The sequence below is a fragment of the Neovison vison genome, chromosome 2 (genome assembly GCF_020171115.1).
Source record: "Neovison vison isolate M4711 chromosome 2, ASM_NN_V1, whole genome shotgun sequence".
Lineage (NCBI taxonomy): Eukaryota > Metazoa > Chordata > Mammalia > Carnivora > Mustelidae > Neogale > Neogale vison.
The window spans coordinates 175,136,274-175,149,884 of NC_058092.1; the positions used below are offsets into that span (position 1 = coordinate 175,136,274).

The window sequence follows — 13,611 nt, forward strand, 5'->3', positions numbered from 1 at the left end:
TATTAACTCATTTGCTAAAATGTGATAATCTGGGGAAAACACAGTAAAAACAAAAATGTTCCAGTGCCAGCACTGGTCCTTTACAGTTATATACACAGAACGTGTATATCAAATCATTGGCGCCCATTCAATTAGAAAAATGCATCTTATAAATGTGTAGGACTTACTTATTGATTCAAAAATGCTTCAATTCCCATGTTGACAACAGCAATACCAAAACTTACTGCGTGTCAGCTCAGTGTCAAGCCCCGTCCCAGACCTTTACATTCATTTATCCTCTGAGTCCTTGGAACCTAGTGGCACTAGGAGTCATATGATACCCATTTCACAGATGAGGAAACTGAAGTTCGGAGAGAAACTTCAAAAATTTGATGACACAAAATCAACTCCCCGCACTGGGCAGCTTTAGTAGGACACTGTGTTAAGGAAAGATTCACACTGACTTAGTAAGACCTTCTACTCCCACATCAGAAATGATATGAATAATAGGCACACTATTTTTCATCTTGGAAGTGATGTCAAGGACCCTATTAGAATCAAATGCGTGTTATTCAATAGAGTCCAAGGCCTGACTAATGATGATATCACTGTCTCCATGAGCTTAATACTTTCCAAAAATAGTCTCTCACTAGCCCTATTCATCAGAGGAAAGAGAAGAGCAAGTACACACTGGCTTTACAAGATGACACACCCAAATGCCCAGGTCTGGAAATAAATATCCCAGCACAGAAGAAAAGAGGCGCGGGCCCAGAAAGTATATATGCGAGGAAAAGAAAGAGCCACTTGATTCCCTTCAGTATTAGATACTTTTCCAGGCTGCCGACTGTCAAACCCCAGTACGGGAGGACACCAGGGAAAGTCCTTCTCTGTCAGCTCTGCAGTCCCTGGGAGCCAGCAGAAGGGAGTCCTATAGATTAACTGGTAGCATGGATGGGCTATGGTTAATGGCACCAGGTAGACCTCACACTATCAGGTCACATAAAAACCCAGTGCATTTAATCTGAAAAACTCTAAACATAGTTCACTTGAAAAACAGTTGACTGATGGCACGAGACTAGGAGCCCATGAAAGGAAAGGCTTGCAAGGATAATGTTACCCCTTGGCCACACACTGCACAGGACCAGGATAGGGGAACCCATGTGGGTTTCAGTTCCCTTAGACCAAGAGAACATGACTTGGGTTCGACTTGGGCTATAGCACTTCACTGCCCAGACAGGGACAAGTCAAACACCTCGCTGCACCTCCATTGCTGCATGGGTGTAACCGGCAGATGAGACTACTTGTCCCAATTCACTGTAAGAATGGAATGACCCAAGTACTGTGAAAGTGATTTGAAAATTCTAGGGATAGCGTGGAGGACCACAGGGGAAGGGAGGCAAAACTGAATGGGAAGAAGTCAGGGAGGGAGGCAAACTGTGAGAAACTCAGGACTCCGGAAAACAAACTGAGGGTTACAGAAGGGGGGTAGGGGTGGGGGACTGGGGTAGCCAGGTGATGGGTATTAAGGAGGACATGTGTGGTGATGAGCTCTCGGTGTTTATATGCAACTAACAAATCATTGAACATTACATCAAAAACTAATGTCGTATTAGATGTTGGCTAACATAATAAAAAAAAAAAAGTGAACATTCTAAAATGTAATGTGAACAGAAACACAGATTATAATAATCCTAAACTTTACCTAGAGTTTTTATAAGTGGAGATAATAAATTTCTTAAATTAATAGAACATTACAGCCCCCTACGGAGCTTTTAGAGAGTATCATCTTATCAGACAGCAGGAAGTAGCCTGCTAGATTCGCCAACAATGGTGAGGTTTGGGCTGTGACAAATACTTGTGTAAATACTGACTTTCCCATGGTGAACATGCTTTGTCAGGTTGGCCACGCTTGGTGTATTAGAGCGGCAGCCTAGTGGTCAGCCACAGAATTGGTCTAGTAGCCACCGGACCTAAATTCTAGTCTCAGCTCTGTTATCTAGTGATACTGGGCAAATGAAATACTTCTCTCTGCCCCAGCTTCTTTGTCTGCAAGTGCTAATGGTCGTACCTAGACCGCAATGAAGCTGAAAGCAGGATGTGAGATGATCCATCACTAAAATGCTGTGGCAGTGCCTGCAATCCAAGTATTGTGATCCACAGCAGACACTGAGTGAAATGGCCAACTGCTAGGGGTCTGCTGGGACAGGTCCTGCAACTAGTTGATAATATTCTCTTAAGGAATGGATTCCACCTTAAAAAAAAAAAAAGGTTTAATCCATAGTAACTGGCAATAAAAAGGTGGTTCCCAGAGGCTGGAAGATTGAGGAAGTGGGGGCATTTGATCAGAGGGTACAAACTTGCAGCTGCAAGATTAGTAAGTTCTGAAACCCTAATGTACCGCACGGGGACTGTAGTTAAAAATAATGTATTATATTCTTGAAATTTGCTAAGAGAGATCTCAACTGTTCTTCCTATGTACATGAAAACGGTGAGTATAGGAGGTGATGGATATGTTAATTAGCTTGATTATGGAAATCATCTTACAATACATGCATATATCCATCAAAACATCATGTTGTACAGCTTAAAAAATGGCTTCCACAAAAGAAAACCTGATTTAAGCAGAAAATAACAATTAAAGGCTGACTAAAGCAGGTCTCCCCCCCCGAAAGCATTTCTTTTCTTGAAGTCAACTATTATTATGCTTAAGATTTATTTGAGACTAAAATGCAAACCCTAGAAGCTGAGTTCTTTGGGATTTCCAAACCTGATTGATTTCAAAATAATTTAGCTACCAGCTTCCACAAAAGAAGGTGAATCAAGGTCAGCATGGAAGCTGTTAACACAACATTCAGCTCAAGACATCTAAACTGTCCTACCTTAAGTAAGTCGCAACACCAGCCCGTCTGCCTTGAAAAGAAAATGTGTAATCTTACAGACCAATCTGTGAGAGGTGTTGAATGGATCACCTGAGTAATGCTGGCAAAGCACTCTGAACAGAAAAAGCAGCATATTAAATGTCACTAGTCAAAGGTGTTTATCTTCTAGGGGACTATCTCTAGCAAATCTTTCATCCTAGGCTGGCTACCTTCTACCACCAGGCACATTTCTGAGAACCCCTTAGAATTACCTTCACCATAAGAAACAGGAGTGCTAATCTGCTGATGTGGAGAAAGGGAAGCTGCAGGAGGAGATGGAATGAGAGGCAGAGAAGGAAAAACAGAGCGTTAGCATAGCATAACCGGCCTTGGGGATTAGGCATTCTTACTTTCTGTTACTGAAATAAGTGGAAATTGCCTAGGTCTTAAAGTGACAGACATGCAATTTCTCCTGAAGAACCCTCCTATTTACATATGACTTGCTAATACATCAAGCAGTACATAGCACTTTATATGACTAAGCATACATGAGGTCATCCTTAGCCTAAAAAAGACGATCTAACCCAAAGGATCTGGAGTCCTGGGCTATGAGATAAAGGAGAGAGTAACGAGGTGGAAGGTATGATGGCTGCCTCCCGGTAGCCTCCAGGTATGGGGAGGCTTGAATAAGGCCTCCAACAGTAAAGACAGAATGACCCCATTCAAACAGCCAATGCAACCCTTCCATACTACTTTAGTTAAACCTTCTGACCTGGTCAGTTTTAGAAGCCCTGCCAGTCATCCTGAGACATAAACCATGTGGGCAAATCCAATCTGAGAGGGGAAGGCTGCAAAATGAAAGCAACCTCTTTAAGCCTCCTAAAAGATGAACAGGGTCTCACAGCTGCCCCTTTTCTCGTTATCATGAATGCACTGCCCCGATAGCAATGGAATTGAAAGGAAACGGAAGGCACTCACTGCTTAGTAATCAATCAGCAAAGAATGTTTTTCTAAAAGTTTTTGCTTAGAACACCCAAATTTATAGCTCTTCTCTTGAGCTGTGGCTTAATTTTGTTAATTTTGTTAAGATTACATTTATTTAGATCTAGAGAGAAAGCATAAAACAGAATCTCAAGACTGAACAGAACTTTAAGATGCTAGAAGACTTTCTATGTTGCCCTTGATAGGTGGTTATTCATGTCAAGTTTGACCACCACCAATATAAGCATGTTATATTGGACCCAAACCCCAATTAAACTGGCTTAAGACACTCCCCTCACCTCCCAGGGGTGGGAGGAGATTGAGATCAATTCACTGGTTCATACTGCAAGAAAGTCTGGGAGGGACCAACTTCAGGCCGAATCCAGCCATGGCTCATGGTAGGAATCTCGTTTTCATGCTCTATCCTTAGCAGCTTCGAGCTGACATCATCCGTAGAGCTTAGCAACCCCAATAGGCTACAGAAAGTCTCAAATCTGAGTCTCATTAGGCTGGCTTAGATTTTACATTTTAACCTAAAATAAACACTGTAATCCAGGAAAAGGAATTCTCTGAGAGGCCAAGTTTGGGGCCCATCATTGAAGGAGAGGAAGGGATTTCTGGCCCTTCTAAATGACACTGAGAAATGGACAGGGGTCCTGGTTTGACCATCAGATCCTGTCTGCCAGCTAAGAAAGTCGAACGGTGTACATAATAAGCAAAACAAACTCAAGTCCCTAAGTGATTCCTGCTCTTCTCCTACTTTTGGAAAACTACCAGAAATCATACTGAATTAAATGTTTCTGCTTGCTGTATACATACAGCCCTTGGTCTTACAGATACTTCTAGGGTCATTCAAAGGAAGTGTAATTAATTAATTGGTTAGCTTGCAAAACAACTTTAGACCACTATTGTGCCTTCTACCTCATATCTATGTGAAGGTCAAGTATTTCCATTTCTTTAATGATGCCTTACATGCCATGACTTTTAGCATAATAATTTTCTCCATAATTTTCATAATTTATTGATGAACGTAAGTTGTCAGTTCAAGTCACATTAAATATGAAATTTATTATTAGAATTTGGCGTAAGCAAAATAGCACAACTCTAAATATAACCTTTCATGCTAAAAAATGGATTAAAATGGGGCACCTGGGTGGCTCAGTAGGTTAAGCATCTGCTTTCGGCTCAGGTCATGATCCCAGGGGCCTGGCTGGGAACGAGTCCTGAATTGAGCTCCCTGCTCAGCTGGGGAGACTGCTTTTTTTCTCTCCCTCTGCCCCTGCCCCCTGCTCTCTCACTCACTCTCAAATAAATAAAATCTTTTAAAAAAATTTAAAAAGGATAAAGATGATAGTACCACATCCATATTAAAAATACTAACAAGCGTGAGATTTTAAAGGACAGAGTATTACGTGTGAGAGCTCTCCGATGGCTTTTTTCCCACATAGGGCGATGTAGATGGACAGCTTCGGAGGAAGCAGCCTGGAACCACATGGCCCGTGGCTCTGCCGTTTACCACCTGCACTCCCTGGGGTGAGATACTTAAGCTGACTGTGCCTCAGTTTCTTCACCTTCTTACTGGGCCCAAGAAACTGTCTCGAAGGGTTTTTGTGAAATGTAAACGAGCTGATACTGATAAAACACTTAGAACCGGTTTTGCACCCAGTAGGAGCTCCATGAACCATACGCATCACCACACCTCCTGACACAGTGTCTTCTCAATGTTATTCCATTTAGATCATGAGGACTGGCTGGTGCGGATCATGCACAGCAATTACATAAGCCATGCCAGACGTGGCTTTCAGAAATTATGTCAGAAGAAATGAAAGAACCAGTCTATTATATTCATCCTAGACAAGCCGGTTTCAAGTTGCAATCATCCCTTGTCTTTGTTACCTTCTATTTGGAAAAGAATGTTTCCAAGCACAGATCTTGTTCCAAAGACAGTCTGACACGCACAAATCAGAGCTTATGAAACAAATACATTAAATGTTGAATGGCCGGTATACGAAAAGATCCCAGCCAGAGTGCTTTAAGTCAGTGGGTCCTATCCAGAGATGCATCCCAGAATCACCTGTGGAGCTTTAAGAAACACACGTGCCCAGGAACCCAGCTGGGGAGAGTCTGATTCCGTAGGCCTCTTGTTCTCCGAAGAGCTACTGGTGATTCCAGTGTGGGCCCCAAGGATGAATTCTAATCTCACAGCCAAGGTGGGGCTCAAACTCATAACCCTGAGGTCAAGAGTCACATGCATTTCCAACTGAGCCAGCCAGACATCCCTTCGCCCAGTTAAGAATTCTGACTAGGAATCAGGAGTTTTCAGTTCTGGGTGCATTAAAAAGTTCTATGCCTAGGCCCTCCCAGCCACTGGGCAATTGTGCTTGTTTATTTTTAAGTTTTTATTCTAATTCCAGTTACTCAAAATACAGCCTTCTATGAGTCTCAGGTGTATGATATAATGATTCACTACTGCCCCAGGTCACCCAGCGTTCATCACCCAACAGCACACTCCTTATTCCCCAATTCACCCATCCCCCACCTGCCTCCCCTCTGATAACCATCCATTTGTTCTCTATAACCAAGAGTCTGTTTCTTGATTTGTCTCTTTCTTTTCTTTCGTTTTGTTTCTTAAATTCCACATAAGAGTGAAATCATACAGGGAGCAATAATGTTTTAAAAATTCTTTAAAATGATTCTCATGAGCGGTCAGGGCTGAGAGTCATTGCTTTAAATAATAAAACCTGACAAATGCAAGGCATGATTTACTTATATATATATTTTCAGAGGCATAGCTACAGGTGACTCTTGATTACAAGGTAAAGGGAAGGCAAAGGTATAGGGAGTTCACGGATAACCCAGTATCACAGTAAAAAGAGTCCACTCTTGATGATCCAAGGGGGGATTAAGTGGTTTACGGACTGATCGTGATTAAGGCTCTGCAGGGCAAGAGGATGGGCTCACTTCTCCCAGCTCCCTTCCCAGCTCCCTTCCCAGCCTCCATACCTGCCTTCAACAACATAGGATTTTGGGAGTTCTCCGGAGTCTCAACTGCACTTTAGCTGTGGTTAATGTGCAAACTGCTTCATGGGCAGCATAGTAATAAAGGGGCAACTAATTATGCTTTGTATTGGTGAAGTTTCTGTTTGTTGAAAATGACCAGCATGTGGAGAGTTCATTTTTATTCATTTTCCACCTTTATGTGTCAATGCAACTTTAACTGGGCGATGACAGGGCAGCTTCAAATATGACAGTAAGTCATATATCATTGCCTTAAGAATTCTAAATATTTAAGGCTTCTTGTGTGCTTTCAGACAAATTCACTGTGGAGGAACTCCGTTTTGAAGTGTAAAATACAGATTTAGAGGCATGATGGATATAAACTAATGTTTGCCACTTAATTCTAATATAAAGTCTGTGCTTTACATGAAGCATACTTCTCAAGAAAATGCTCCTCATTCGTCTTGCACAGTGTAACTGGACCCTTCCCTCATAAAGCCTCTCTTTTGAGGAATTAGTCTCTTCCCTCTTCTGTAATAAATGAGATACTAGAGATAAAAAGTCAACACAACTCTTTTGCAGTTTTTCTTTTCCTTTCTTCCAAGTTTTTACTTTGAAGGAGTTCAAACAAATAAAGATGTTGAAAAACCTTTATAAGAAGTAACCATACATACTTCACCTAGATTCAACATTAACATTTTGTGGCATCTGGATGGCTCAGTTGGTTGAGCGTCTGCCTTCGGCTTGGGTCATGATCTTGGGGTCCTGGGATCAAGCCCCACATTGGGCTCTCTGCTCAGTGGGGACTCTGCTTCTCCCCTCCCCCATGCTGGTGTGCATGCACTCTCTCTCCAATAAATACCTAAAATCTTTCTAAAAAATTCACATTTTGCCATATTTATGCTCGCACGAGCTCGCTCTCTCCACACACACACACATACATGACGTCTTTTGGCTCATTTGAAAATAAGCAGCTGACTTAATGATTACTTCCTTGCTGAAAACTGCCACATGCCTACCCCTTGGAATGGAGATATTCCCCTATATAGCTTTAATAATGCTGTCACTGGTAACAGAACTAACAGTACTTTCCCAACACTATAGCCAGTATGTGTTCAAGTGTCCTCAATTTTCCCTAAAATGTCTTTATGTTGTTCATACATTTTTTTCCGAATCTCCAGTGAATTTATCATGAAGTTATGTGCCCATGAATAACTGTGTTCATTAAACATGCTAGTTCCACATGGAACACCTGTCAGACCGTGGGATTCTCTGTGGCCCCTGAAGAAAGCAACTTCCCACCTCTGCAGTTATCAACTTAAAGATTTATTTGTAAAGGTTTCGAGATGTCCTAAGCTCTTCTTTCCCCTGACTACTCTCCAGAGATATCTGTGATGGCCACAGAGGTGCTATTCAAATTTAAGCAACAACAAACTCCAATAGAAGACATCAGTTTTACTTTAAAGTTCTCTTTATTCTTTCTTTCTTTTCACAAATCCTTCATTCTGATTAAAGCTGCCCCTTCCAGCCCACCTGAGTAAGTGGGCCCTGGCAGTAGCTAACAGGTAATGGTGTGAGAACCCTCAGAAGACTGTTGCAGTCTTGTGGCATGGCAAACACTTATATTTTTAAGGTTGATAGGCAGAAATTGAAAGGAAGTGTAACAATGGCCATGGGAGTGGCAGTGATGGTGAGGTCATGGCTGAAGCTGGTGGTGGTCCCAACTTCAGACCCATGTCCCAAAGTAAATATAGATCCAGAAATTAAAACCATAATTAGGTTCAGTCAAGCATTTGAGACCCCCTTCTAGAACCAGGCACATATTTTATATATGACCCAAGTGTTACTGACACCCAAAGAAGCTCCTACCACCTGCTATTTTGTAAGTTTTGTGGGGTTTCCTTAGTCCTGGAGAATGACAGGCATGTCTACACTTTTGTCATCATTATAGCCACCAACATCTCATTTTAATTGGGAACCTGAAGAGAGCAGGATTACCTTGACCAGGATAATGACCACAGCCAACCAACCTACACAGCCAACACAGCCAACCAGGGACAGCTCCTCAGAAAACCTCAACCAATACCTGGGCAACACCTTAGACCCAAATGCTTAGCTTCACTAGTGGACAAAAGTGCTTTCTCTAGTGCTAACACCTACTTAAACCATGACCTGCTATCGCACCTATAATTATTCTACAAAGTGTGCTTATGTCTGACCAAACACTGAACAGCCACTGTATTCACCTCTGTAAAATCTGCTTGCAAGGATGTTCTGGAGAGTGCAAAGTATTAAAATATTTATTGTAGGTTCTTGTGAAATACAATGTATATCTGTATGTCTGGAAGTCAGCATCTCTAAACACAGAGAAGTCCCAAAAATCTGACTACCAGCTGCTTAAACCTCTAACTCAGTGATACTGTTCCTATCACTTGTTCATCTCATCCAATGTACCCTCGTTGTTCAGTGAATAAGTAAGTCTAGCATAATTTCACCAATTATTGACATTGGTTAAATAGGATAGGCCACCTTCAAAATTAGTTTTATGGCCTAAACAGTTTCATCCATCATTAGCTCCTGACTGTGTGCATTTAAAACCAGGTACTGTGTGTATCTAGAAGAATGAACCACCCTAGCCCACAGGCAGCAGGACTATGTTGCGGGAACTTCCTGCATTAAACCAGTATCTTTTCTTTTCTTTTTTTTTTTTTTAAAGATTTTATTTATTTGACAGAGAGAAATCACAAGTAGATGGAGAGGCAGGCAGAGAGAGAGAGAGAGGGAAGCAGGCTCCCTGCTGAGCAGAGAGCCCGATGCGGGACTCGATCCCAGGACCCTGAGATCACGACCTGAGCCGAAGGCAGCGGCTTAACCCACTGAGACACCCAGGCGCCCTAAACCAGTATCTTTTCAACCACAATTCCTGAAAAGCAGAAATGGCATGAGCATCAGCAGAGGTTCTGGTAGAAAACAACCATCACGTCTGGAGAAGGCCCATCACAGGCAGCTTTGATGCTAAGGGATCAAAAACCTGACCAAGCTCATCTTTAATCACATGCTAAAAACAATTCTAGCAAATTCCAACATGCACCCAGTATGTTCAGGAAAATAAGACACCCACGTGGGTGATGTCAGCCACTTCAGCTACCAATTATTATTAACTCTTTAAAAAAACTGAAATAGATTTGACCTCGAAATGAGAAAGTGACCCATGTCTTTGATAGGACTTCAAGTTCCTCTGTGTGGCCTGTTAGGGATAACCCTGAAGACGAGCAGGCTATTTCTTTCTGTATTTGGCACAATTGATGTTTTTTCTTTTTTTTCCTTCTTTTTTTCAAATGATTTTTACCTTTGTCCCTGGCAGTACAGGTCAATTTATGAATGCAATGTCAAACGTGTAGAAATACTATTTTTGTCACAAGACAAAGAGCTCGATTCAATCATAGCCACGGAAGTTCAACAATCCAAGAATATTTGAAGGAGAGCACGTACCTGCTCTTTGGACGGTACGAGGAGCTCTTCAATCATCATGCTGTCCCGTGCGTAGGAGCTTCTGTTCAAGGTGTACGACCTATCCGAACTGAAGGAGCGGAGGCTGTTGTATTTACAGTTAACCATTCAAGAGTGGTGGATGATGATGAGATGAATAAAATAAAATTAATGCATGCAACTATGAAAACAGGCAAGATGGCTAAAAATATCAACAGAAGTCGTTCTTGAAAAGACATCATCGAAAATAAAATCCCTTATATTTGAGGAAGTCTCTTCAGCTTGGACAATCTCGTGATCAGATTTTGTTTAAAATTAGGCCAAATGGTGTTAAATCTGTGAGAATATGAAATGATGAACACTTTGGATGTCTCACTATGACAGGTGAACCAACACAGCAATTGAGAAGAACCAGATGCCTCTTGATAATCTGAGAGATTTTTCTATGGTTAAGACCATATGTTAGAGTCTCCTTTATCTCTGGTCCATATCTGTTTACCTTGCACTACTGAACGGGATTCTGTCTGCGGCAAATGGGTTTGTTCATAAGTCTCTGGAAACCAGATATGGGTTTAACCTAGTAAGAGCTCTGGTTTTCAGAAGGACAAATAGACCTTGCGTGATCTTTGCCATCCTTCTGGCCTTGAAAAATTCAAATTTCATGTATGGTTATTTTGTCTTTCCTTGCTCTCTTCCTTCCTTCCTTGTGCTGTACACTCTTCTTCTCTCAAGCCTCTCTTAAATCCTCAGACAGTCCCTGAGTTTCCCAGAGTGTAAGACCCCCAATGTCCTGAAATGCCTCTCACACACTGACCTTGAAACTAAGAACCAGCAGAGGGTTGGGGGAGGGGGTGGCAGGACAGGAGAAGTGGGCGAAGATGGTCCAAAGGTATGAACTTCCAGTTATAAAATAAGTCAGTCCTGGGGATACAGTATACATATGGTGACTTAGCTAATAATATCATACTGAGTATTTAAACGCTGATAAGAAAATAGATCTCAAAAGTTCTCATCACAAGAAAAAAAATTTTTTGTAATTTAGGTGGTGATGGATGTTAATGTGATTTATCGTGGTGATCATTATTTTGTATACCTGAAACTAACAAGTTATATGTCATTTACATCTCAACTTAAAAAAACAACAATAGAGTAAAAGGGATGCTGGGAAGCCTACACATGTAGGTACCTAGGACATGCAGGCTGACTGGGATTGCCCCTAATCTGAGCCTTGGCAGAACACTTTGGGATTAATCCTCCAGAAACAGAGGACAGGTTTATGAGGAGCTGCTCTGAGGTCATCTCTGTCTCGCCTCCCTATCCCACTTATCACGATCGGCTGTCATAAGGTAACCTTGCATCACCTCTTGTTTTGAACGAGGTCTGATACTTTCTGCCCCACTCTCTTTGGGACAGAGCTTCAGAACAAGAAACCACTTAGCTGCAATCCCTGCAATGCAGGATCCCACAATTACCATGGGAGGTAGACAGCCCCTTTCGTTTCAGTGGCATCCTGATTTATATGGAAGACAAGGACGGTGGGAAGTTGCCACCCGTCACAGCCCATGCCTGGATCTAAATGTGGCTGCTTGAATCTTTACCAATAGTATGAGACCTTGGTCTTGCCTTGTATGTGTTTGAGGGGAAAAGAGCAAAGAGGTACATAAGAAATGCCTCCTTGCTTTGCACAAAATGACTTCTTTTCTCCACTGCTCACTACTAAAGATTACTCAAGGTGGGTATTTTTATATCAAGATACAGAGGCCCCTGATTTATAGGAATAATTCTAAGAGTCTACACAAATGAGTACATGCATTCTTCTAGGATTAGAGCCTTGCCTTCCACCAGAATCTTGAGGGGATCTTCAACCTCAAAATAACCATCATTCTCTAGTGTATTCAGCAAATATATACTTACTCTTAGAAGTAAGACACAAATATTACAGACTGGACAGAGAAGCAAAAACAAACCCAGAAAGAACGAAGTCTTATTTCTGCACAGAGTTACCTAGTAAGCCACGTGCCTGGCCACTTGCATGGGCGGGCCTTCTAGGCCCAGTCACACAACACATAACTTTTCTTTTTTTTTTTCCTGCTTCAGTGGCAAACATTTTTTCCCCCATTTTCCCCTTTTCTACTCCTGTTTCTAGCCTCTTCCCTTCTCTCAAATATAATATAAATTTCCTGAAAGCAGATATGGTCTTTCTACTCTCTAACTCAAAACTGTCCAACGGAACCTTTGGCACTGATGGGCACGTTTTACTTGCACCATCCAAGACATGTGTGGCTAGTGTAACTGAAGAATTGAACTGAATTTTATTTAATTTTTACTAATTTTAATTAAATAGTCTTTCGTGGCTAGGGGCTACATCATCAGTATAACTTCTAGCACCCATGATGTGGTATGGGAGACACTGGGAAGCCCCACTCTCTGCACTGCACATTCATTTCTAGAAATTACATATGCTAACACTGCTGGTCAGTAAAGGCCAATTTATAGTATATGGAACAAACACTTAAATGTTTAAAAAATTTATTACCTATTCATTTTAACTTCAGTTTTTAAATATATCTAAGATGTGTTAATATTTTTAAAATATACTCTTTCTTTTAACCTCTATATGAGTGCCAACTGAAGAACAGAGCCTAGAAATTGGGTGCTGTCAACGGAAAAGCCTAAAGATGTCTTCATTTTATAGAGTGTTTAAGTTCCTCACTGTTCCCAACCAAGTTACATTAGACAGATGGAGCTCATTATGTCCATCAAACTTTGCTCTGAATCCTTAATACATTGGAGCCCTTTCAGCTACTAAAACTAGATATTATTTGCATGGGGATCTGGAAAGCATTAAATTGTTTATAACTAAGTTCAACTATATTATTTGTAGCCATCAGTATACTCTAAGTGTTAAATACAGGAAGTGTTAGAAAAACACATGCCTCAGAAGTCTAAAATCATACTAATATACCTAGCACAAGGTCAGATAAAACAGCCACCAGCAAACAGACTGCTTTTCAAATCAAGACTTTTTCTTCAAACCCAATGAAAGTTTTCCAGTTACTTCACGCACTATTCAAACTTTGTTAAATAGAAGAAGTTCCTTAAGGAGTCAATTTTGCATTAGTCATATCTCTTGTCATACATTCAGTTACTTGCTAAGTATCTCAGAATTACAAAAGTGATTTTCTGACACTGAGCAGGAAAAAAAAAAAAGAAAAGCACATCGCAGCATAGCACAGCACAGCACAATGCTAAGGAAAATCAAAATGAGAATGAGTCATGGAAGGGCAGAAAAACACCATAAAAGGGA

At 41.3% G+C, this 13,611-nt stretch overlaps 1 protein-coding gene across 30 annotated transcripts in view; it reads right to left on the reverse strand.

Annotated features, from left to right (window-relative positions):
* The window catches only part of ANK3 (ankyrin 3), a 667,998-nt gene that overhangs the window by 86,663 nt on the left and 567,724 nt on the right, over positions 1-13,611 (reverse strand). For 24 of the 30 annotated variants that reach the window (XM_044239577.1, XM_044239576.1, XM_044239560.1 and 21 more), the window contains one exon: positions 10,308-10,410. In XM_044239577.1, the coding sequence (XP_044095512.1) occupies positions 10,308-10,410 (103 nt within the window). The remainder of the gene's footprint in view (positions 1-10,307; positions 10,411-13,611) is intronic. The other 6 variants (XM_044239575.1, XM_044239574.1, XM_044239572.1 and 3 more) reach the window with 1 other exon arrangement.